This window comes from Zonotrichia leucophrys, chromosome 24, assembly GCF_028769735.1.
Source record: "Zonotrichia leucophrys gambelii isolate GWCS_2022_RI chromosome 24, RI_Zleu_2.0, whole genome shotgun sequence".
Taxonomy (NCBI): Eukaryota; Metazoa; Chordata; class Aves; order Passeriformes; family Passerellidae; genus Zonotrichia; species Zonotrichia leucophrys.
Genome location: NC_088193.1, coordinates 6,124,672 through 6,146,797, shown reverse-complemented (window position 1 = coordinate 6,146,797; position 22,126 = coordinate 6,124,672). Strand labels below are relative to the sequence as shown.

General features: G+C 56.6%; 5 protein-coding genes across 7 annotated transcripts; 3 read left to right on the top strand and 2 right to left on the bottom strand.

The window, feature by feature from the left end:
- Positions 1-4: 4 nt before the first annotated feature.
- PUS3 (pseudouridine synthase 3) lies at positions 5-6,384 on the top strand. Of its 3 annotated transcripts, none has more exons than XM_064731910.1 (5): positions 5-32; positions 3,008-3,441; positions 4,567-5,117; positions 5,426-5,616; positions 5,984-6,384. In XM_064731910.1, the coding sequence occupies exons 2-5, from the start codon at positions 3,055-3,057 to the stop codon at positions 6,271-6,273; spliced, it is 1,419 nt and encodes a 472-aa protein (XP_064587980.1). In that variant the 5' UTR covers positions 5-32; positions 3,008-3,054; the 3' UTR covers positions 6,274-6,384. The 3 variants fall into 3 exon arrangements, with proteins under 3 accessions (XP_064587980.1, XP_064587983.1, XP_064587982.1); XM_064731913.1 differs by lacking the exon at positions 5-32 and adding an exon at positions 78-163; XM_064731912.1 differs by lacking the exon at positions 5-32 and adding an exon at positions 1,991-2,129.
- On the bottom strand, positions 1,156-6,710 carry HYLS1 (HYLS1 centriolar and ciliogenesis associated). The gene is made up of 2 exons (XM_064731919.1): positions 6,518-6,710; positions 1,156-2,109 (listed from the first exon to the last, which is right to left on the bottom strand). The coding sequence occupies exon 2, from the start codon at positions 2,083-2,085 to the stop codon at positions 1,306-1,308; it is 780 nt and encodes a 259-aa protein (XP_064587989.1). The 5' UTR covers positions 2,086-2,109; positions 6,518-6,710; the 3' UTR covers positions 1,156-1,305.
- Positions 6,711-6,717: 7 nt separating this feature from the next.
- RPUSD4 (RNA pseudouridine synthase D4) lies at positions 6,718-12,128 on the top strand. Its single transcript, XM_064731918.1, has 7 exons — positions 6,718-6,876; positions 7,856-8,021; positions 8,229-8,430; positions 8,623-8,716; positions 8,807-8,957; positions 11,450-11,547; positions 11,687-12,128. The coding sequence occupies exons 1-7, from the start codon at positions 6,718-6,720 to the stop codon at positions 11,870-11,872; spliced, it is 1,056 nt and encodes a 351-aa protein (XP_064587988.1). The 3' UTR covers positions 11,873-12,128.
- A 788-nt stretch (positions 12,129-12,916) lies between these two features.
- On the top strand, positions 12,917-16,318 carry PANX3 (pannexin 3). The gene is made up of 5 exons (XM_064731914.1): positions 12,917-13,324; positions 13,997-14,139; positions 14,239-14,453; positions 14,577-15,241; positions 16,056-16,318. The coding sequence occupies exons 1-5, from the start codon at positions 13,144-13,146 to the stop codon at positions 16,115-16,117; spliced, it is 1,266 nt and encodes a 421-aa protein (XP_064587984.1). The 5' UTR covers positions 12,917-13,143; the 3' UTR covers positions 16,118-16,318.
- Positions 16,319-16,453: 135 nt separating this feature from the next.
- Positions 16,454-22,072, bottom strand: SIAE (sialic acid acetylesterase). The gene is made up of 10 exons (XM_064731909.1): positions 21,911-22,072; positions 20,169-20,333; positions 19,005-19,168; positions 18,784-18,922; positions 18,515-18,698; positions 18,117-18,226; positions 17,901-18,034; positions 17,578-17,732; positions 17,304-17,499; positions 16,454-17,229 (listed from the first exon to the last, which is right to left on the bottom strand). The coding sequence occupies exons 1-10, from the start codon at positions 21,960-21,962 to the stop codon at positions 16,948-16,950; spliced, it is 1,581 nt and encodes a 526-aa protein (XP_064587979.1). The 5' UTR covers positions 21,963-22,072; the 3' UTR covers positions 16,454-16,947.
- Positions 22,073-22,126: the final 54 nt, after the last annotated feature.

The following is a 22,126-nucleotide window of genomic DNA, read 5'->3' as shown; positions in this document are numbered from 1 at the left end:
GGGGACATCCGGCACCGGAGCGGCGGGAGCGGGTACGGCCCGGGGAGCGGGGCCCGCGCTGGGAGGGCGTGCTTGGGGAGCTGGGCACCGGCTCCTCGCAGGGCGGGGAGGGGCCCCGGCAGCACACGGGACTCCGCACGGTGCCAGCTCTCGTCCCTGGAAGGTCTGGGGGGCTCCTGTGTGGCACAGGCTGCTGGGAAACCCTGCGGAGCTGGGGACCATGGAGAGGGAGGGTCCCTGTCTCCAACAGGGTTTGCGGGCTGTGTTCCCCTCCCCGTAGGATGCTGAGTCCTGGGACACCAAGAGGGAAGGAGGTGTCCCCAAGGTGATGGAGATGAACAGGGACCCCATAGGGCAGCGAGGGTCCCCAGTTGCACAGAGGGATCCTACATGGGGCCAGCACTGGGCCCCATAAGGTTTTGGGTGTCTCTGGGGAATAGAGACTGCCCTATAGTGGGCATGGTGGGGTCCCTGGGGAGTTGGAGGACAGGGACCCTGTAGAGCAGGAAGGGGCCCTGCTGCAGTCAGGGACCTCACAGGCTCTGAGAGGGGAGGGAAGGGGCCCTTGGGTGCTGAAGGAACAGGGAGGCTGTAGGATTGGGGTGCTGTCCCCTATAAGAGTTTGGGGAGGGTATCAAGGGTTCTGGGGCACAAAGACACCTTCACAGATGGATGAGAATCCACAGGGTGCTGGAGAGTCAGGGACCTCCAAGCTGGAATGTCCCCCAAGATGCCAGAACCCCTTCACTGTGGGGCAACAGCCGGGTCCTCAAGCTTCTTTGTCCCCCATCTGGGATCACCTCCCAGCGAGGTTCAGGGGAGGCTGGACACGGAATTCCAGGCTGCAGCTGTCACATGCTTCCCATCATCCTGCTCCCTTTTCCAACCATCTCACTGAGCTTTCGGGGACCCTTTCCTGCACCAGAACTGCCACCTTTTCAGTCCATTCCCATATCTTGGAAAGAAAATTAACACTAGGAATAGTAATAACACTACTAGTAGTGCTAATAATACCTTGCTTCCATCCTAAAGCTCCTTTATTTTAAAGATGAGGTAAAATAAGGCAAAGACAGCAGAGTTAGGTGATGCAGAGATAAGTCTGGAATAATGGATGTTGCCTGTAGTGTTTCTAATGAACCCACAGAACAATAAGGAATCTTTGCAAATGCTTTATTGAGAAAGATACTGCCGAGACATTGCAAAGAAAACCTCCTCCACACCAAAACTTAAGCTGCTTGAAGTGCACCGGGGGATTTTCCAGCCTAGGGAGGATGTTGAGGAGAAGCAAGCAGCGGGGCTGTGGCTCTAGGAGGTGGTGTTCCGGCGGGGCATGTTGCAGTGGGCCAGGTCGTAGCGCACGCCGAAGCGCAGCGAGTCGCGCTTCTTCGTTGTGGGCACCTCGTACGTGTTGGGCACGAGGCGTTTCTGCACCTGGCGTGGCAGCCCCGACTGCAGCATCTGCGTCCGCATGGCCCAGCGCAGGCCCTGGTGGGAATCCTGCCCGGGAAAGCGGAACCTTTGCCAGTCCTGCCTGTACGCATTGAGTCTGGCCACCGGGTCAGTTCTCCTCACTCTCTCAGCCTGAGGAGCAATGTAAGCGGGCACCACGGGCGATCGCTCGGGGGGCATGGCGCGCTCGGATGCAGTGTTGCTCCCAAAATCCCCCAGGAGAGAGTAAGGCCTGTCCTCAAGGAACCACTCATCATCCTCATAGTGCAGGAAGTCCTCCAAGTTGCCGCTGGTGGTCTCTGTTCCCCCTTCGGAGATGGCGTCTTCCATGTAAGTCCTGGAATGCCCCAGGTTCCATGGACAGGTGTTTATATCTGACTTGATGCTCGGTGACTCTTCGGAGACCTCCACCCTTCCATCAGGTCTGTGCCTCAGCACCTTCCTCTTCATCACCAGCCTCCTCGCTTCCCTCTGATCCATGGGAAGGTCTGACTGTGTGCCAGAAAGGATGGATGACTCAGCATAGGGATCATCCTGGAAACACGATGGCATGTCGCTGTATCCCTGCCAGGAGCTCTGCGGGCTCAGATCAGCTGCCAGCTGCTCCCTGCGCTCTGCTCTTCGCACCTTCTCCATGGTTCCCACCAAACTGGGTGGATTCTGCAGAAAAAGAAACCAGGGTTAATTTACTGCAGTACATTCAGGTTGGCTAAAGATGTCAAAGGGGTTCTGATGCTCAGGTTTTTGGGTTCAGGGGTGTTGATTTAGGTTGGGGGTGTCCTCAGTGCACTGCTAAACCTCCTGCTGCCAGCAGAAGGCTCTTCCCTACAGTAATACAAACACAACCCCTAAATTCCTGCTAGAAAACTACACTAAAATGAATTATGTGATGAATTAAGTGCTCATGGAAAAACAGAGGGCAGGTTCCACGCACTGGGTGAGAGATTAATGGTCTTTCCTTGTACCTCTGCTTCTAAACCCACAATATTGAGTCATAATTTAATCAAGAGACATCCAAGAGATTGTTTTACTTCCAGAGGAGGGAAGGGCTCAGTGCAGTGTGTTCAGATGCTCATTTATGAGTCTGGTGATAGTAAACCTCCAGCCCTGTGACAAAAAGGGATCCAGACACAGATTCCACTCTCAGCACAGGTTTGGGATCTCTTTAAGGCAATTTGAAAAGCCGCAAGTTGGGAGCAGATGGCGGGGCGGGATGAGTGGCAGCCGTCAGCGCGCTGTCTGCAGCGGGGATGCAGGTGTGAAAACGACAAGGGCTCCGTGACGGCTCGCCGCGAACGTGCTGCTGCTGACGGAGCAGATCCCATCAGCTGGGGGAAGAGGAGTGATTGAAAAGCCCAAAAAAAGGGATTTGAGTGAAATGAAGCTGCCCGAGCTAAGCACCAGAGGCCCTGCCCTGTCTGTGCTCCCCTGGGAACACCAAGGGGCTCAGACAGTAAAGACTGACTCTGTTGGTAGCAGTTATTTTGCAGGAAAAGCCGAGAGATCTAATAAAAACCACATAAAAATGCAAATCCACCATTTTTTTCTTTCCCTGCAGACACCAAGCATCCACCAGCAACAAACTGACGCTCCAAGGCGGTGGCTATGGCCGAGGAGAGCACGGCTACTGACCATGAGCAGCTCCTGAGGAGGGTGCAGGAGCTGGAAGTGGAGGTGAAGCGGCTGCAGGAGAAGCTCCAGGAGGACAAGGAAGGTGCTGGGAGGAAAGAGGCTCCTCCAGCCTCTGGGAAAGCCAGGAAACGCCAACAACGGCCCTTTGACTTCGCTGCCCACAGCCGCAGACACGTGGCACTGCGCATCGCCTACCTGGGCTGGGGCTACCAGGGCTTTGCCAGCCAGGAGAACACCACCAACACCATCGAGGAGAAGCTCTTTGAAGCCCTCAAGAAGACACGGCTGGTGGATGACAGACAGACGTCCAACTACCACCGCTGCGGACGCACGGACAAGGGCGTCAGTGCTTTTGGGCAGGTCAGCATCTCCTGAATGGGGGCTTCAGCATCTCCTGAATGGGGGCTTCAGCATCTCCTCAGTGGGGGCTTCACCATCTCCTCAGTGGGGGTTCCTGTCGGTTTTCCTTGGGGGGGAATGGAGTTCTGATGGGATTACTGCTTGGATTTGTTCCTTAAAGCCATCAGTTCTTAACCCTGGAAGTGAACCTGGCAATGGATTCCTGCATGTGCAATGATGATTTCAGGCCTTTGAATCCGTTTTAGTGCCATTTTCCCCCCATATTAGTTGTTTTCCAGGGTCCTGTTTTAGGAGGATAAAACGTGTTTTAGGCTGCAGATTCCCCAATAGCCTGGTGATGCCCTGCCCTCAGCAGGGCCCTCTCAGCTGATTTAACTTGCCAACCCTACAAAAACCCAAAATCTCCAGGAACCAGCTCACTTCCTGCAGCATCAGGCAGCTGAATTCCTGCACAGAAGGGTCTGAGGGGAGCTGCAGCCAGCGGAAGGGAGCGTGGGAGTGGGAGCTGGAGGGAGGGAAGCAAGCTGGCCTGCTTGGTGGGCATGGAGCCATAAGCCTGGCTGAGATGCTGGGGAGAGAGCAACCTTGGTGGCAACCACAGGGCTGGTTCTCCTTTCTTCCCTCCCAGCACAGAAAGCAAAGCTGGCGTAGGTTTAACTTCAAATGGCTGCTCTGCTCCCCTTCACAGGATGAGCTACATGAAATCAGGGCATTTGGTGCCTTCTCTTGCACCACTTCAGCACACGGCACCCACAGGGGGAATGAACTTGTTCCCACACCAGGCTTCCCGGCCAGCCAGGCTGTTACTGCCTTCAAGTCATCACCTCCAGCTTGAGAAAAAAAAAAAAAAAGCACATTACAACCCCGTGACTAAAGATGAAGCCGTTCCGAGACTGTGCTACGTAGGCAGCCTGCAACTTTCCCGTTTTATTAATGGAATCCGTGGCATCTGCTCGGGTCCTCAGAGGCACTCGCAGCTCTGCCATGGCAGGATTGCCTGACTGAAGCCACCTTCATCTGTAGGAGATCCTGGATTTATTTCCCAGAGGTGTGGGAAGACTTGGCTCCACGCGCCGCTGCGCCCATCCATCCGCGCTCTAATCCTGCCTTTCCTCATTTCTGCAGGTGATCTCCCTGGATCTGCGCTCCAGCCTGCCGGAGGGGCAGCAGCTCAACGGCCACGAGGCCGGGGGGCGGCAGGAGGAGCTCCGCTACACCCACATCCTCAACAGGGTGCTGCCTCCCGACATCCGCGTGCTGGCCTGGGCGCCCGTGGGGCCGGAGTTCAGCGCCCGCTTCAGCTGCCTGAGCCGCACCTACCGCTACTTCTTCCCCTGCGCCCAGCTGGACGTGGCGCTCATGGACAGCGCGGCCCAGCGCTACGTGGGCACCCACGACTTCCGCAACCTCTGCAAGATGGACGTGGCCAACGGGGTGCTCAACTTCCAGAGGACGATCCTCAGCGCCACAGTGACGTGGGTGGACAGGGGAGGAGAGGCCAGGCCACGGGATCCCTTCCGGCTGTGCCAGTTCGAGGTGACAGGACAGGCGTTCCTGTACCACCAAGTGCGCTGCATGATGGCCGTGCTCTTCCTCATTGGCCAGGGCATGGAGAGCCCGGATGTCATTGATGAGCTGCTGAACGTGGAGAAGAACCCCCGGAAACCACAGTACAGGTAGGGATTGGTCTGGAAAACACAATGGGCTGCTCTTCAGAGCAACAGCTGTGCCTGGAGTGCTGCTGGCAAGCCATGCCAGCACATGAAGCAGTCTCATGCATGGAAACAAACTGCCAGTGGCCTCACTGGAATGTATCCACAAGGATCTCTGTTTTCTTGCTCTTGAGCAAAGTTTTGATAGCTGTACCCCTTGGTATTTGGTGAAAATTAAGTTATTACTCAGAAAGGAAGTTCTGTGAAGGTTAGGGCTGGTTTTGGCAGATCCATTGTTCTTGAGCCTTTTTGTGGTTCCTCCTTGTCTCCAGCATGGCGGTTGAGTTCCCCCTGGTCCTGTACGACTGCGAGTTCCCAGACCTGCAGTGGCTCTACGACCCAGAGGTGCAAGGCTTCAACGTGACACACTTGCAGCAGCTCTGGGCCAGCCATGCTGTCAAAACCCAGGTGCTCCGGGACATGTTGGCAGGCCTGGATGCTGCTCCCGTGGCCACCAGAAATGGTAAAGGGAGTCTGGGGGGAATAACTTGGAATGCATGCTGACAGACAGCAGGGTTAGATGGGATATTGGGAAGAAATTCTTCCCTGTGAGGGTGGGCAGGCCCTGGCACAGGGTGCCCAGAGCAGCTGGGGCTGCCCCTGGATCCTTGAAGTGTTGAAAGCCAGGCTGGACAGAGCTTGGAGCAACCTGGCATGGCGGAAGGTGTCCCTGACCATGGCAGGGGGTGGAACAAGATAAGCTTTAAGGTCCATTCCAACACAACCATTATGGGATTCTGGGAATTACAGAGGATTAACTGCTTTAAAAATGAAAAAAAAGAAAAAGAAAGGACGGGATAATTAAATGTTGTTTTTCCATGATGTCACAGGTCCAGAGAGCAGCCTGGTGCCCTGGGGTGAACTGCAGCCCCCGCTCCACAGCCAGATCAGCGGCTTCGTGGAAGGGGTCCAAGCCCGCACCTACAAGCCCCTGCTGGCCCGGCCCCGGTGCGAGGGGCTGGAGGCGCGGATCGAGCACTTCGTGCGGAGGGGCCGCATCGAGCCGCCCCAGGGCCCGGGGCTGCCGGGGAACGGGGCCGGGGAGCCCCCCGAGGGCAAGCGGGGCAGCAGCGGAGCCCCCGAGCAGCTGCCCAAGAGGATCTGTATGGACACCGAGTGACGGGGCACCTCTGCGCGGGGGACAGCAGACACTTCACCCTTTTTTTAAATTACTGTAATTGAAAAAAAAAAAGTTTTTTCAGTGCTATTTTTTATAAATCTCAAGAAAACCAGCGTAGCGGTGGTGTGTTCTGGTTTGGGGGCAGTGGGAGGGGGCTCAGCGCCCCCAGCGCAGTGAGGCAGCGCTGAGGGGATGGCTGAGGCTGTACGGGCTGGGACCCCCCACCCCTCTCGCTCCCCGGTACCTCCGGCCCGGCCGCGCCGCTCCCGGTGCTCCGTTGTGCCCCGCAACTGCCGCCGCGGTTTAAACACCCCCGCGCGCCGCCATTGGCCAGCGCGGCTGTCGCTCAGCAGGCGGCACCTTCCCATTGGACAGGCGCTCCGCGGTGCTGCTCCCGCGGCGCCGCCATTGGCCGGCAGAGGGACGCGGAGAAGGAGGCAGAAGATGGCGGCAGGCGGCGGCGCGGCGAGGCGCTGTTGGCGGAGCGGCGCGGGGCTGGCCCGGGCGGTGCGTGGAGTCTGCGGGAGCGCACGGGCGACGGCGGCTCTGCGGGCGGAGGAGCTGGCGGAGCGGCTGCGGAAGAGCGAGGAGCCGCAGCGAGAGGTGAGCGGAGTGCGGGCTCTGGGCCCGGAGTGTCCGGACTACCACTCCCGGCGTGCACAGCGCGGGCGGGCACGGGAGCGGGACGCGCGGTGAGGGACCGGGTGCGGTGGGTGAAAACCCGTCCAGTTCCACCCCTGCCAGGGGCAGGGACACCTTCCTCTAGACCAGCGTGCTCCCAGCTCCTTCCAAACCGGGCCTTGGGCACTCGGGGATGGGGCAGTGCTCTGGGCAACTTGTGTCAGGGCCTCACCACCCTCAAAGGGAAAACTTCTTCCCGGGATCCCCTCTAACTCCGTGTTTTGTCGGTGTGAAGCCATTCCCTCCTATCCTGTCACTCCAAGCCCTTGTCCAAAGTCCCTCTCCAGCTCTCCTGGAGTCCCCCTTAGACACTGGAAGGGGCTCTGAGCTCCCCTGAAGCTTCTCCAGATAAACACCCCCATCTCTCCCAGGCTGGCTCCAGAGCAGAGGGGCTCCAGCCCTTGCAGCATCTCCGTGGCCTCCTCTGGGCTCCTGCAGCAGCTCCAGCTCCTCCCTGTGCTGGGAGCCCCGAGCTGGGGGCAGCTCTGCAGGTGGGGTCTCACCTGGGGGCAGAGGGGCAGAATCCCCCCTGCCCTGCTGCCCAGGCTGGGGATCAGCCCAGCACAGGGGGGTTCTGGGCCAGGGCCTGTCCAGCTCTCCCCCACCTGCACCCCAGGGGCTTCTCCCAGAGCTGCTCTCCATCCCTCCATCCCCAGCCTGGATGATCCTGGGGGTTGCCCTGGCCCAGGTGCAGCACCTGCCCTTGGCCTTGTTCAACCTCATGAGATTCCCCAAGGCCACTGACTGAGCTTGTCCCGATCCCTCTGGATCCCAGGCTGCCCCTCAGCTATGGAGCAGGAGCTCAGGGAAGGCGAGCACGCTGCTGCAGGTGCCAGTGCAGGTCTGTGTGAGAGCCAAGAGCTGTTTAAACCCCAGCACTGGTGTCTCCTTCTCCCCTCAGATCCCCAAGGACCCGACGCAGCGATGGCTCCGGGAACTCACTGCAATGAGCCAGCAGCTGCAGCAGGTTCACCCCAACGTCCTGGCCAAGATCCTTAAGCAAAGAACTCTGTACCAGAACGAGGAGATTGTGGTGATAGACAAACCCTACGGGCTCCCTGTGCACGGTGAGGGCGAGTGGGAAATGGAAATAGCTCTGTGGTACTTATGGTGATCCTCTGTCTCTGCTCTTCCTATGCTGGGGTTTCCTTTCCCAGGGAAGGTTCCAGGGGCTTGGTCACTGTCAGATCTCGGCCTTCCCCGGCATTTTGGGCTGATTTAGGGTGCGTGGGGAGCACAAGAGGTGAGACTCCTTGCTGCCCTGGGTCACACAGGTGGCCCCGGCATCAAGAACTGCATCGCTGATGTGCTGCCCATTTTGGCCAAGATGCTGGAGAACATGAGAGCTGAGCCCCTCCACCTCTGCCACCGGCTGGACAAGGAGACCACGGGTGTGATGGTGCTGGCACGGAGCAAGGAGGCAGCAGAGAAGATCCGTCTGCTCTTCAAAACCCGTCAGGTGGAGAAGATCTACTGGTAGGAAAGGCGTGAGTGAAGATGGGGCTGTGAAAGGCCTTTAAAAAAGGGTGTGGGGATTTTGTAGAAGGGTGTTGCTTATTTCCCCCTTTCAGCACCATTTTATGGGACTGGGTCGTGGGAGAGGGGCTGAGGGGAGGGTTCCCCTCCTGTGAGAGCAACACCCCACAGACCTCTGCTTTCCCTTTCCAGGGCAATTGTCCTGGGGGACCCGGACCCTGTTGAGGGCGTTGTGGAGATCCCCATTGTGGAGAAGGAGGTGAAGAGCCATCAATCCCACTACAAGGTGAATCCTGCATTCCCTCAGCTGCCATTCTGGCCAGGCAGCCCCAGCATCCCCTCCTGCCTCCCCCAACTCCCCTCTCCCCACCCTTAGATGACGCTGGCTCCCCGGTTCCGCGTGCGTGCGGAGGATGGCCGGCTGGTGAAGGCGCGCGGGGATCGGCACGCCGAGCGCGCGGTGACGCGGTACCGCCGGCTGGCTGCTGCCTCTGCCTGCTCCCTGCTGCAGCTGCAGCCCATCACCGGTGAGTGCCGCCTGCCCGGGGCTGCATCTGCTCCCTGCCTCTGGGAATCTGTAAAATCAGAGGGTTTTGGGAAAGCTGCAAAAGGCAGGCTTCAGAGGCAGCAGAACTGTGATTAGAGCTGAGCAGCAGCCATGAGATTGGTCAGCAGAAAAATTATTTAAACCTTAGAAAAACAAAGACAAAGAGAACAACGGTCTGTGTATTACAGCGACCTTAGACGGTCACTGTGGTGAGAGAAGGACAAGAATCTTCTTTCTTTATCAGAAGGCTTGATTTATTGATATAAGATATATAATACATTATAATATACTAAAAAGAAAAAGAAGAGAAGTTGCAGAGAGCTGCTCAGCTAAGAATAGAATAGAAAGAAAGAAAGAATAACAAAGTTCTGTGTCCAGGGAATCTGTCCCTGAGCTGCTCCTGTGATTGGCCCTTAATGGTACACATGGAAGATGAGCCAATCACAGGATCACCTGCAACATTTCACAGCAGCTGATAACAATTTGTTTACATTCTTCTTCTGGGGCCCTTTGCTTCCCAGAAGATGCACAAATCCCAAAGAAAGGATTTCTGTGAAAAAATGTCTGCGACAGTCTGTGTATTAATGCTTGTCTAGAATAACTCTCTAAGCTACAGAAAAGTTTATCTAGCAAGATATTAGGAAGGTTGAATCTTAATAATGGAGCTCTGTGCATTGTGTTTTAAGGGTTACAAGCAGGTATTGTATTGGAAATAAGCAAGCGTTGTTTTAACCAAAGGTACCTGTGCTTATAGTGGTTAGACAGAACTACTGTCAATGTGCTTTTGATTTTTGTGATTGGTCAGTGTCATGGTTTGACCAGGAAGAAGTGGGAATTCTGGGAAGCTGTGGTCAAACCAATGAAGGTTTTGGGTTTCATACTGACACCTGGTGTAGCCAGTGGGGTTTGGACACACCTCCGAGAATACACAGGGGTTAAAAGCAGGGCACTGCCCTGGCACTTCCTCTTTGGACCTCGTCGGGCGAGGAGTTCAGATCTCTCCCCGTCCGGCCCGCTGCTGCTGGGCGGGGAGGGGCCAGCCATGCGGTAGGCCTGGGGCCTGGACAGAGATGGTGTTGAGGGGGCTTCGAGGATGGAAGGGTGGGGGAGCCCCAAGAGACATCGGGCAGCCAGCCCCCTTCCCCCCCCCCCCAGGAGAGCAGCCAGCGAGAAGGGGGAGGAAGACTGCCCGGCCGCAGCGGCAGCGTGTGGGCAGCATGCGTGGGAGCCGCTCCGGGACCGACAGACAGAGACTGAAAACTTTTAACCCTTTCTTGCATGATTGGGGCCTTACAAAAATGCTAATCCTCCTCGAAGCTGAATAAGAAGGGAGATGAGAGATGAGATGACTTTGGCCCGGAGATTGTGGAGATGATTGGATGGGGAGAGATGATTTGGAGTGGCCTGTTGGCTGGACTTTTTCTTGTAGCCATGGACTCAGTTGTTCCTGTGACACAGACTGCATTTAGGGGGAGGCAGTGCCTCAAAACCAGGAGGGTTCATTTGTGAGGACCCCCCGGCCCCAGGGGGTTGGAAAAATATGGGGGGGACAGTTGTCCCAAAAGCAGAGACTGTGCCTTTTTGGAGTGAGACAAGGCATCCTTGAAAGACCACCCTAAAAGCAGCTCTGATCCATGTCTCGGTGGTGAGAGCACTGAGCATAGAAAGAACATGTCACAAGCGGCAAAAAGACTTTTTTTCCTCCCCGGGCGGTGCCAAAGTGACAAGGAAGCATCCGAGGTTTTCAGTGTGTTTCCAGAAGCCTATGGAACAAGAAAGACTCCTTTCCTCTTCATGAACTGCAGTTTGAGTATACTAAAGTGTCGTGCCGGGCTGGGCAGTTGTTTTGAGAGAATGTATTGGATTGGGAAAGTCAGGTGGTGGGGAGGAGGAAAATGGTTTTTTTTTTGTAAAGTTTTCAATTCTTTTTCTTCTTTTTCCTTATAGTCTCTCCCTATTTCCCTGTAGTTTAAGTAATAAAGTGGTCTTTATGTTTAAGTTAGAGCCTGTTTTGCTTATTCCTGGTCACATCTCACAGCAGACACCAGGGTGAAGCATTTTCATAGGGGGCACTGGCTCTGTGCCAGGCTCAAACCATGACAGTCAAGAAACTTATAAAGTAAGTTGTAACATTAAATTCTGGGTCTGCTGCCTGAGATGTGAGCTGCTGGCATCTTCCCATTGTCATAGCCGTGGAATGAGACTGATGCTGAAAAATAAAACAGCTCAAGGCACGTTCCACAGCAGCCCCATCCCGTTTGTGATTTGTACATAGCCCCCTGCCAGCGTCACTGTGCAGTCAGCAGCAGCTCTGGAAGGGGGAACTTGTCATTAGACAGGACTTTGTCTCATTTCTAGGACAAAGCTGTGGGTGCTGGCTGCCAGCGATTTCAGCATGGCTTTGTCCAGCACTGAGGGTGAGGCCTGACCCAGCTGGATGTCAGCTTTCTCTTCTTCCCCTTTTCTCCTCAGGGGTGAAGCACCAGATCCGGGTTCACCTGGCCTATGGCTTGGGATGCCCCATCCTGGGGGATCACAAATACTCACACTGGAGCAAACTGGCGCCCCAGGTAAGGCAGGTCTTGCACTGGGGAGCAGCTGGAGCTGGATACAGCCCCTTGTGTCCCCCAGCTGCTCGTGGGCTGGGGATTTCAAGTCCCAGCTGAAAAGCTGCAGTTTTGAGGGGAACATTTTCTGTCCTTGCTGCAGAAGCTTCCTGAGCTCACCCTGAGGAGGCTGAAGCTGGAGCAGAGCAAGGCTCGGCACCTGCCCCTGCACCTGCACGCCCAGCGCCTCTCCCTGCCCCTGGGCCAGCCCTTGGACTTTGTCTGCAAGCTGCCCCCCTTCTTCCAAAAAACCCTGAGGAAGCTGGAGCTGGACATCCCCAAGGACTGACAAGGCAGGACTGGAATGGTGCCATGTATCTCCACATCTGCAGCGCGTGGCAGCAGCTGTGCCCACCTTGGAGCCGGTGGTGGGGTGAAGCCTCTGTGCTGGTGCTGATGCTGCTGGATTCAGAGTGGGCCCAGGAAAGCAGCTGGACATACTGAGGAGCCTCTAGGAGAGACAAACACGGCTGGGTGAAAGTTGGGCTTTGCCTGATTTGTGTTTTGAACTTGTCTCTGGGCAATAAAAGCTTCAATTCTCTTGAGGGAAGGTGTTGTGTGTCTCTGTGCTCTGGCTGGGTGGGACTCAGTCCCTGTGTAGCTTTGAGCAGACCTGGTTGCAGCTCCTCCCAGATTGTGGAACTGTCACTTATCTCTCCAGAGTTGCTTAGCTCAGATTTGGAGAGTCCCTTCACTGGAAAATCCATCGAAAGTGCAATTTGGCAGTGGCTGTGGTATTTTTTTGCTGTGTTGAGAGACTGCACAGGGAGTTGCTGGGCTGGGCTGAGGAGCTCTGAGACTGCCCCACTCTGTGCTGCCAGCAGCCTTGGTGTGGGTTTCTCAGCACTGTGCTGCTGGGAAACTGTTCTGTAACTGCTCCTTCAGTTACCCTATTCCTTATTTTTAGAATCCCTTATTGGGGTCCCCTGCCCTTGGAAGATTTTCTTAGGGCCAGATTCTTCCCTCTGTGCCCTGAGAAGGAGGAAGAGGAGGGATTGCTGATATGGGGAATTGCAGATGTTTTGCCTCACAATTACCTCATTTGGTGTCTCCTGACCGACAGGAGAGGAGCTTGGAGCTGGGCAGCAGGATGTTCTCTGGCTGGTTTGGATGCTGTGAAGGGAATTTTATACCCCCCCAGGACCACTGTGTATCTGGCTGGGGCTTTTTGCTGTGGGAGGGCTCAGTCCCCTGGCTCCCTGCTGAAAATAGCTGGGGACCCCCATGCCCTGGGGCCACAGCGCCAGAAATCTGCTGGCTGATGAGAGAGGGCGGTAAAACCGCGGGGAGCCAGGAGCGGCTGTGGCCGGGCAGGAACGCTGCCCTGCAGGAATGCTGTCAGGGAGCAAAGCTGCCTTCCCCGCTCGCTGCTGCGGTGCTGGGGTGGGTTTTTCTATTTCTGCTTGTGAAAAGGTTTCCCCTGTAATTACGAGGTGATTTAACGCCCCGCCTGAGCTGTCGTTCACAGCTGCCGGACACAGCACTCAGGCTCTCGGCAGGGACTCAGCCCGGCAGTCACACCTCGGGCAGCCCTCAGCAGTGTCCCTTCCTCACTTCAAGATGTCCCTGTCGCACACGGCTGCCGAGTACATGCTCTCTGATGCTCTGCTCCCGGACCCCAGCAGTTCCCGGGCCAAGGGCTTGCGGCTGGAGCTGCCGAGCGATCGCCTGCTGAAGTTTGTCACCGTGGGGCTGCCCCTCTTCCTCGTCTCGCTGGCTTTCGCCCGGGAGTTCTCTGCTGGTGAGTTGTGGCTTTTCCAATGTGTTCTCCAGGTCGTGGGCAATCATCAGTGGTGGTTTGGTTGTCGTGGCAAATCCCTTGTGTTCTTGATGGTGTCGTGATCCAACGGGGAACAGCCTGGAACAGTTTTAGGAGCTGTTCTGCCTCATGGGTGTTTATTGATTGTTTTTAATGGATCATAATTCAGTGTGAGAGCGTGGGAACAGCTGTGCTAACCCCAGGAGCAGCACTGAGGCAATGCCCAGCCTCAGCTGCTTGTGCCCAGCACCTTTGGGTGCCATGGGCTGGTTTCCAAGGAGGAGGAACAGGAGGAGGAGGGTGCCAGCAGCATGGAGAGATGCATTGTGACCTCAGGCTAAATCTGGCCTCGGCCAACATCTAACTGCTCTCCCTGAGGGTTTGGTTTTACTCCAGTTTCTGGCTGGTTAGTTGTTAGTCTGTAATTCCCTACACTGTGTACACACTGCTACACACAAAGGGTTTGTGTTTGGGAAGAAATGGAAAAGTCCTGGCTAGAAACACAGCAGCTCCAAAATGACCATGGAAAATGCTTTTTTTGATTCAAAGCAATGCCTGAGATATAATTACCCTCCTGTAAGGCATTTGCTTGTGGCTTTGGAGTGTTCCTCCACCCTCCATGGCTGAGATTTGCTCTCCTCCTCCTCGCCCCAGGCTCCCAGATCAGCTGCTTCTCTCCCACCAACTTCACGGGGAAGCAGTCCGCCTACACCGACACGGCTTGCTGGGACTCCCTCATCCACCACGGCTTCGATGCTGAGGGACGTGCCATCACCAAGTCCCTCTGGGCTCTCAAGGTAGGCTCAGAGTCACCTCTGGGTGCCCCTGCATTCCTCTGGATGTCCACAGCCAGAGCGACTCCACATCCTCCGTGACCGTTCGTGTTCTTTGCCCAGGCCTTCCCCTACTCGCTGCTGGTGGTGGCGGTGCTGATGTACCTGCCGTACCTGCTGTGGCGCTACGCTGCTGCCCCCGCCCTGCACTGCGACCTCCTCTTCATCATCGACGAGCTGGATAAATCCTACAACCGCTCCGTGCGCCTGGTGCAGCACATGAAGAAGGTGCAGCAGGCCAGTGCCGAGCCAGAGCAATTCTGGGAGGAGTACGAGAGGTGAGGCCAGGCCAGGTCACCATGGCCCTTGGAGTCTCTCCATGTGGTGTTGTGGCTGCACCAGGATGGACCTGGGTGAAATGGGGGGTGGCTCTCACTCCCCCTGTGTCCCTCCATCCCCAGGGCCCGCCGGGAGAGGTATTTCGAGTTCCCGTTGCTGGAGCGGTACCTGACCTGCAAGCAGCACGCCCACGCCCTGGTGTTCATCTACATCCTGAGGAACCTGCTGCTGCTCCTCTTCTTGGCTGCCACCTGCCTCTACCTGGTCTTTCTCCACCTTAACATCTTCTTCCAGGATGAGTTCAGCTGCTCCATCAAAACGGGGTTGCTCGAGGCAGAGCCGCACATCCCGTCGCTCATCCCTTGCAAGCTGGTCTTCTTCTCCGTGTTCCAGCTCATCAGCCTCTCCGTTGGCAGTGTCTATGTCCTCCTCATCCCTGTTGTCATCTACAATGCCCTGCAGCTCTGCCAGTGGGACAAGGGGCTGCTCTCTGTCTATGAGATGCTGCCTGCCTTCGACCTGCTCAGTCGCAGGATGCTCACCTGCCCCCTCAACGACCTCAACGTCATCCTCCTCTTCCTCCGTGCCAACATCTCCGAGCTGACCTCCTTCAGCCGCCTCAACGCCGTCAGCGCCCTGAGGGAAGCCACTGCCAACAAGGAGGACATCGACACTGTCATCGACTTCATGACGCTGCTGGCTGGGCTGGAGGCCACCAAGCCCAAACACCAATCCTGCACCCCCGAGGCCGAAGGCAGCACAGCCCTCTCCAATGGTGCAGCCCTAGGTAGGCTTTTAGGGTAGAGACAATTTCTTCCCTCTTCTCTTGGCTCTCACACCATAAGATCCCACCCTCAATATGTGGCTGGACCACCCTCAATCCTTTGCCAAGACCTTAAGGGGTTTGGGGCATAGCTGGGGGTCACTGTGAGGGCTGACAAATCCTGAAAGGGGTTCTGGCATGCAGAGTGTGATGCTACTGCGATCCAAAGTGTGGGCAGGGGTTGCTATAGGAACAGCAAGCCAAGAGATTGCTGCTTAAATCCAAGCTCTGGGCAAACTGCAGGGCTGGGAGGGTCCCTGGTTTTGGCAGCTCATCCTGCTGGGAGTGGGGTTGGGAGTTTCAAATCCTGGGGGGCTGATGCCAAGGATGCCATGCCTGCATCCCTTCTCCTGTTCATATGGCACTGCTGGGCACAGTGGTGCTGTGTGTGGAGATGGAGATGGGTTCCAAGATAAAACCACATTCCCAGGACCTGCACTGCTCCCTCTCCCACATGCTTTGGGTTTTGGGGAGCTGGATGCCTCCTCTGGGGTCTCACAGGGACCCCTGGTGCCCATGGCAAGTGGTTTGCAGGCTGTGTGAGACAGCCCAGCCCCACAGGTAGGAGCTGAGAGGCCTGGGCTTCACTCCTGGCCCTGAACACACAGTCTGAATTATGGTTTTAAAAAATCCACCGACTGAGCTGGATTCTGCATCCTCGTTACTATGGCAACCCAGGGCCAGCACAGCTGGCTCCTGGGCCAGTTACTCGGTGCTGGAAAAAGCCCAGATCCCAGTCTGCCATTGCCCAGCTAATTAACTGCCTGCTCTTGTCTAGAACCAAAGCCTGGAGTGGAAAGGATGGGAAAAGCCTCACGGGACTCACTCGGCTCTGCCTGACCCAGGAGGAGGCAGCAGGAGGGATCCTGTCATCCCAGGATCCACTTTTCTGACACAGCTCTACTGCAGCAGCCAGGCTGAACCCACCTGTGCTTCCTGCACCTGGCCTTCCCCTTCTTATGTACATTTGTCCAGCCAAAAAGGGTTAAACAATCAATATTTTGTGCAGAACCTCTTGGGTCTCTTATTCTAAATGCTGGGTGCCACGCTGTGCCTCTTCCACACAAATTTCCCTGCTTTTTTGGCAAGAAGTGGGGCATGGAGGATTAGAAATGCTCATCTGAAGGAAAAAAAAAAGATCTAGGAATAAAATGAGAGATCCAGGAATAAAATGAGTTGGTTTATTAACTTTTTATTGAGAGGGAGGTGGAAGGCACTTGCAGCCCTCCACAGCTCCCTGTCCCAGCCCAGCCTTAGTATTTGGCTGTGTTTTTTTGGCAGAGCTCCTCTCTCCCCCTCTCTACCTGCAGCTGGAAGCTGATCCCTGGATCCTGTGAGCACCCTACCCTGGGGATCAGCAGTCCATGCCCAGAGAAATGGGGTGCCTGGGGGGCCAGGACCAGCTCCACTGCTGCAAGGGAGCAGCAGTGAGGGGTTCAGCTCCCATTGGTGTGTCCTGCTGCTTCGCCTTACATAATTTTTCATAGATTTAATTGTAAATTGGCTTTTCCCCCTTCCCCCCACTCTGTAGCCTTGGCTTGAGTCCACAGAGGAGCTGAAAACTTGTTTAATTAATAAGGGAGTAATGAAATCTCTGATTCCATGGCTCGGGAAGGGACAGTGCCAGGAGCCACGAGTGCTTTGCCAGAGCTCTGAGCTCACTCATCTCCCTAATTTAGGGGGAACCCAGAGCTGGGGAGGAGCAGCAGCTCCCTCCCTTCAGCAGTGCTCCCTGCAGGGAGGGTGTCCAGCAGGAAGGAGGGTGCAGGCAGCCCCTGGGAGTTGTAGAGGGGACAGGCCAGGTACTCGCAGGGCCACTCAGCCCAGGCATAGCGCAGCCCCAGCACCAGCGTCCTGCAGCCACTCAGGGCCAGCGTCACTGTGTGGGACCTTACTGCCACCACTGGTGCCAGCAGCCACTGGCACGGGGAGGCCAGGCTGGAGCAGCACACCTGGGGAGCAGAGAAACCCCCATCAGTGCTGCCATCCCTTCTGAGCTCTTTGGAGAGGATATCCCACTGCTCACCTCAAATGCCTGTGCGTCCCTCTGGCGCCAGATGAGCTCCTGGCTGTAGGTGACATTCAGCAGCCCCCTGGTCACCTCCAGGACAGCCCGGGTGGGAAATGGTCCCTGGAACACGAGGCCCTTGTCCCCATAGGCCACAGCCAAGGCACCCAGCAGCAGTCGGTGAGCCACGCTCTGCTTGTCCCGGGGGTGGACACTGCCCAGGAAGAGGGGAAAGATGGAGCTGGAACCCCAAAACTCCATCCCTACACCCTCACCCCAGCCCAGGACACACCTGCCATAGGGAGAGTGCTCATCCCCCAGATCCATGGCCACAGCCATGAAAGTGCTGGGCATCCTGGCGTTGGGAACAACGCCCAGGTCGGCTGTCTGGTGCCAGCGGAGCCGGGGAAAGCTGTCGTCTGCACTCTCATGGCGGTAGGTGGACAGCTGTGAGGCACAGGGGACATGGGGGAGTGGCTCAGATCCCAAAAGTGGCCACTGTGGTCCTGCCTGCGATTTTCAGCACTTGGCAGGATGCACATGTGCTTACAGCATCCTCTTCCCTGGGCATCCCCCAAGGACAAGGGGGGATGTCACCCCTCTCACCCCCCACACCTGCACAAAGCCAAAGGGGAGACGTGGCTCCGTCTGTCCGGCTGATCCGGTGTGGAACGCCCAGCGCCAGTCAGCAATGAGTGCAGGGAAGGTGCAGTTGTACTGGTCTGTGTTCAGCAGGGTATTCTCCTCACCTTTCCCCAGAAAGAAAGGCTGGTGAGAGCTTGGTGGGACAGTGGGGGCTGCTCCACCCCAGGGATAGAAATGGGGGCTCACCCTGGTACCAAGCGACGCCCCGCAGGGTCATGTTGAGCAGCGGGTGGATCATGGCATTCCAGAGCACCGAGGGCGTTTTTGGGCCAGAGGGATGCTGATGTGGGGAGGTGCTGGAAGACAAAGTTAGGTTTAAGGGGGGCACAAAGCCCATGGCAGCCTTTAGGTTAAAGCAAGCACCATGGCAAAGGGAGATGTGGGGTCCCTCTCTTCTCCTTTTATCCACCCAGATGTGCTTATGCTCTTGGCACAAGAGGGGTTTTTTATCCAGAGGGAGTATAATGATGCAGAGAGGGGGCTGTGAGGCTCTGGGAGAAGAAGTGAGGTGGGAAGGGATGAGGATGCTCCCCAAAAGCAGCGTGGTACAGAGCAGGAGGCGTTTCCACAGCACCTTCTCTCACCTCCCTGTGTCCTCTGGGAGCCCACATGCCTGCAGAACCCGGCGGGAGGACCAGGCCTCGATGGGGGTCCCTCCCCAGGCCACCTCCACCAGCCCGATGGGGGTCCCCAGAGCATCATACAGGGAGCGCCCCAAGAGCCAGCACACGGCCGAGAAGTAGGTGAAATTCCCGTGGCCCAGGATTTCTGCTCAAGAAACAGCAGGCTGCAAAGGGAAACAGTGGGAAAAAACCCATTTCCAAGCTCTCTTCTGGAGGCACATTGCACTCACCAGCTGTGGGGATGGACCATGGCAAATCAATCTGCTCCAGGTCCTCCAGCTCCACGCTGGAGCGGGCAGGCGCCGCAGCAAAGACACGGACGTAGGGATAGCGAGCGGCGGCAGCGAGCTCCTGGCTGGCATTGGCCACCTGGAGAAGGGCCAGGAGCATGCAGGGTGCTTCCCTGCCTGATCCCTACCTGCTCTGCCTGCTCTGTGCTGAGGGGCTTTACCTGCAGGACTGTCATTGCCATGTTGCTCTGCCCACTGCAAAGCCACACGTCTCCAAAGTAGATGTCCCGCAGGGTCACGTTCTCCAAGCCCTGCTCGGCTGTCAGTGCATAGGGACCGCCCCGGTCCATTGGGTTCAGGACAGTTGTCCAAGTCCCAGAAGGTCCTGGAGGAAGAGGATGGTGCTTATCTTCCACCACCCTTATGAAGGCCTCAAGACCTTCACCAGGATGTTGGATGAGCAGCCATCAACCAGTAGTGAAGGACAGGCAACAGAGAAAAGCTTCTCCACCACAGAGACAGGTTGAGGAAATAGATTTCAGAAGCCCTCTGGCATCAGAAGGACCTTTCTCCTGCAGGAATTTAGGGGTTAAAAAAGAAAACCTGGAAAACAAATGTGTGTCAGAGCAGAAGCTGCTGGGAGGAACTGGGATTACAGGAGCAGCTTGGTGTGTGTGACACTGAGATGTCTCCAGCTAATTTTAGAGGCGCCAAATCGAAGCGTAAAGATATTCTGCTGGAGCTTAGCATGGATTTTCTGGCTGGATCCTGCAGATCTCCTGGATTGCTGCTCTCCCACAAGACACCTCCAGGCTCTTCATCTTATGGAGGTACCCTTGGGCAGCACTTTTACCCTCCAAAGGTGATGAGCTCCCTCCCAACTCTTCAGGCAGGGATGTAGCTGGGATTTGAGGTGCCCCTGAGCCTTCCCAGCTCCAAGAAGTTTCTGCTTGCACAGGCAAAATCCTTTGGGGCTTAGAGATCCCACAGGGCAGAGATTGAAAGAGAACCTGGAAGTGCTCTGGAGGTTCCTCAGACCTGGTTTAGACAGGGAGAGAAGGTAAATTCCCCCTGTCCCCTGCACAGCCTCTCTGCCACCCACTCCAGCAGCAGCTCAGCTCCCACTGGGCACCCACGGGAGCCACTGAGGCAACCACAGTGAGCAAAGGCTGCACTGCTGGGGAGGGGATGGCTGAGCCCCCCAGGCCCCTGGAGAGGGAAAAGCACAATGTCACCAGCACCTTGCAGCCCCAGGGCAGCAGTGTGACAAACACAGGGGTGCTGCCAAACCCTGCCTCAGCCACCCCACCACGGGCTCTGATTTGGGCTCAGAGCATTCTTTGGCCACCAAAACCATCGATTTCTAGTGAAAGTCCGGGACTGACCTTTAACCTGAGCTGTTTTCTCCATGATGACGAGGCCACTGGCACCTGAGAGAGTCAGGGTCACCACGGCCCCGAGCTCCCCGTGGCCCCACACCACGGCCCCCGAGGGCTTCTGCTGCAGCACCATGTGGTCACCATAGTAGGAGGCAAAGCTGAGCATCCCCCCTGGAACCAGCAAACAGTGCAAACATCAGCTCCCAGAGAAAAACACCCTGACCCCCTCTTAAATACAGATTATTTGAGATCCCACCTAATTTACAGATTCTTGGTCAGCTTTAAGGTGGTTAAAATCACCACAGAGCTGAGGAAGAGGCAGAATTTAAATTCCACAAAAGGGAATTCACCTCCTAAAGTATAGGGAGCATGTTACATCTTGTATTACATGGATTTGGGTACAGATTTTGGTAAAAATTCCTCTAATAGCAGCATGGGAGTGTCTCTCCCAGCCCAGCCTTGCTAATGAATATTCTGATGTATTTTTCTCTTGGAAAATGGTTTGCCAAAGGTGGGATGGAAAACATCAGGTGTGCAGCATTGGCAAAGAAACCTTCAGTGGGGATGGAAGGAGAAGGCTCAGCCCTGGCACCCACAAAAGCCCCATTTTTGCAATGTGAAAAGAAAATAATATTTGAAAAGGGGGTCAGAAGGAATGTGTGAGGGGTGATCTGGGCAGAGAACCCCGGTGACCAAAGCAGAGCTCATGGAGCCTCATCTCCTCTGCAGCCCATCCTAGGCTGGGGAAAGGGAAAGGGAAGGGGAAGGGAAAAGGAAAGGGAAAGGGAAAGGGAAAGGGAAAGGGAAAGGGAAAAGGAAAGGAAAGGAATGATGTTCTTGGCCCCTCAGGAGTCAGCTGCATCGCTGGTCCCGCTGCCTCATGCCACAAGGCTCCGGGAGTTATATAAAAAACAAGTCGGAGGAGAAAAAAAAGCCTAAAACTGAGACGCCAGGGAAGAGTGGAAGCTATAAAAAGCAGCTGGGAGGAGGGAAGGGAAGAAGAAGGGAGGAGGGAAGGGAGGAGAGCCCACGAGACACCACCAAGGAGCCGCATGCGGCTCCCACCTTACGTAAAGCATCGTCCCACGGCAGCAGAGCTGGGCCAAGGGCGTTGGGGAGGGGCTGGGGGTGTGAAGGGCATCAAAGTGGGACTCGGGGCATGCAAAGGGCATTGAACTGAGGCTTGGGGGGATGCCACGCTTGTCAAAGTGGGACTCAGGGTGTGCAGAGGGTGCCGAACCGCGGCTCTGGGAGTGCAGAGGGCATAGAAGCAGAGCTTGGGGGTGAAGAGTGTGAAAGATGGGTGGGGGGTAATAAAGGCATCAAAACTGGGCTAAAGGGGATGCCAAGGGCCCCAAAGTGGGGCTGGGAGGGCACCAAGGGCCCCAAAGTGGGGCTCTGAGCAGTGCCAGCCTCATCAAAGAGGATCTGGGGGTTCAAAGGTATCAAAGTGGGGCTGGGAGGATTTACAGGAGGCGCCAAGAGGGGCACCCGAAAAGGGGTTGGGGAAATGCCAATGCACATACGAGGCTCGGAGCAGTGCAAAGGGCACCAAATCAGGGCTTGGGAGGGCTTAGGGAATTCCCTCGGCATCGGAGCCGAGCTGCTGTGATGGCAGGGGTTCTGGCGGTGCCAGGTGCCCCGAAGTGGGTCTCGGGGGGTCTCAGGGGAGGCTCTCTCCGGGGCCCGGCTGCAGAGGATGCCCGCGGGGCTGGAGGGCCGGAGGGTGACCTTGCCCAGCCCTTTACCTGCGGCCGCCGGAGCCAGAGCCAGCAGCGCCAGCAGCGCCCACGCCGCCATCCTGGGGGCACAGCGGACTGCGAGGGCGCCGGGACCCGCAGTACTCCCCGGTGCTGCCCGGTACGGGCCGGTACCGCCCGGTACCCTCCGGTGCCCCCCGGTACCCCCGGCCCGCCCCGCCCCTCAGGCGGGCCCGGCGCGCGGGGGCGGGGCCTGGGCACGCC

What these genes read in the sequence shown, in the direction of transcription:
- PANX3 (XM_064731914.1), top strand. Translation starts at nt 13,144, where the DNA reads ATGTCCCTGTCGCACACGGCTGCCGAGTACATGCTCTCTGATGCTCTG. An exon ending in AGTCCCTCTGGGCTCTCAAG is followed by an intron (nt 14,140 to 14,238) that starts GTAGGCTCAGAG and finishes TTCTTTGCCCAG; the next exon opens with GCCTTCCCCTACTCGCTGCT. An exon ending in TTCTGGGAGGAGTACGAGAG is followed by an intron (nt 14,454 to 14,576) that starts GTGAGGCCAGGC and finishes CTCCATCCCCAG; the next exon opens with GGCCCGCCGGGAGAGGTATT.
- SIAE (XM_064731909.1), bottom strand. Translation starts at nt 21,962, where the DNA reads ATGGCGGCGTGGGCGCTGCTGGCGCTGCTGGCTCTGGCTCCGGCGGCC. An exon ending in TCTGGCTCCGGCGGCCGCAG is followed by an intron (nt 20,334 to 21,910) that starts GTAAAGGGCTGG and finishes TGCTGGTTCCAG; the next exon opens with GGGGGATGCTCAGCTTTGCC. An exon ending in ATGGTCCATCCCCACAGCTG is followed by an intron (nt 18,699 to 18,783) that starts GTGAGTGCAATG and finishes TTTCTTGAGCAG; the next exon opens with AAATCCTGGGCCACGGGAAT.
- RPUSD4 (XM_064731918.1), top strand. Translation starts at nt 6,718, where the DNA reads ATGGCGGCAGGCGGCGGCGCGGCGAGGCGCTGTTGGCGGAGCGGCGCG. An exon ending in GCGAGGAGCCGCAGCGAGAG is followed by an intron (nt 6,877 to 7,855) that starts GTGAGCGGAGTG and finishes TTCTCCCCTCAG; the next exon opens with ATCCCCAAGGACCCGACGCA. An exon ending in GCCATCAATCCCACTACAAG is followed by an intron (nt 8,717 to 8,806) that starts GTGAATCCTGCA and finishes CCCCACCCTTAG; the next exon opens with ATGACGCTGGCTCCCCGGTT.
- HYLS1 (XM_064731919.1), bottom strand. Translation starts at nt 2,085, where the DNA reads ATGGAGAAGGTGCGAAGAGCAGAGCGCAGGGAGCAGCTGGCAGCTGAT.
- PUS3 (XM_064731910.1), top strand. Translation starts at nt 3,055, where the DNA reads ATGGCCGAGGAGAGCACGGCTACTGACCATGAGCAGCTCCTGAGGAGG. An exon ending in GCGTCAGTGCTTTTGGGCAG is followed by an intron (nt 3,442 to 4,566) that starts GTCAGCATCTCC and finishes TCATTTCTGCAG; the next exon opens with GTGATCTCCCTGGATCTGCG. An exon ending in CCCCGGAAACCACAGTACAG is followed by an intron (nt 5,118 to 5,425) that starts GTAGGGATTGGT and finishes CCTTGTCTCCAG; the next exon opens with CATGGCGGTTGAGTTCCCCC.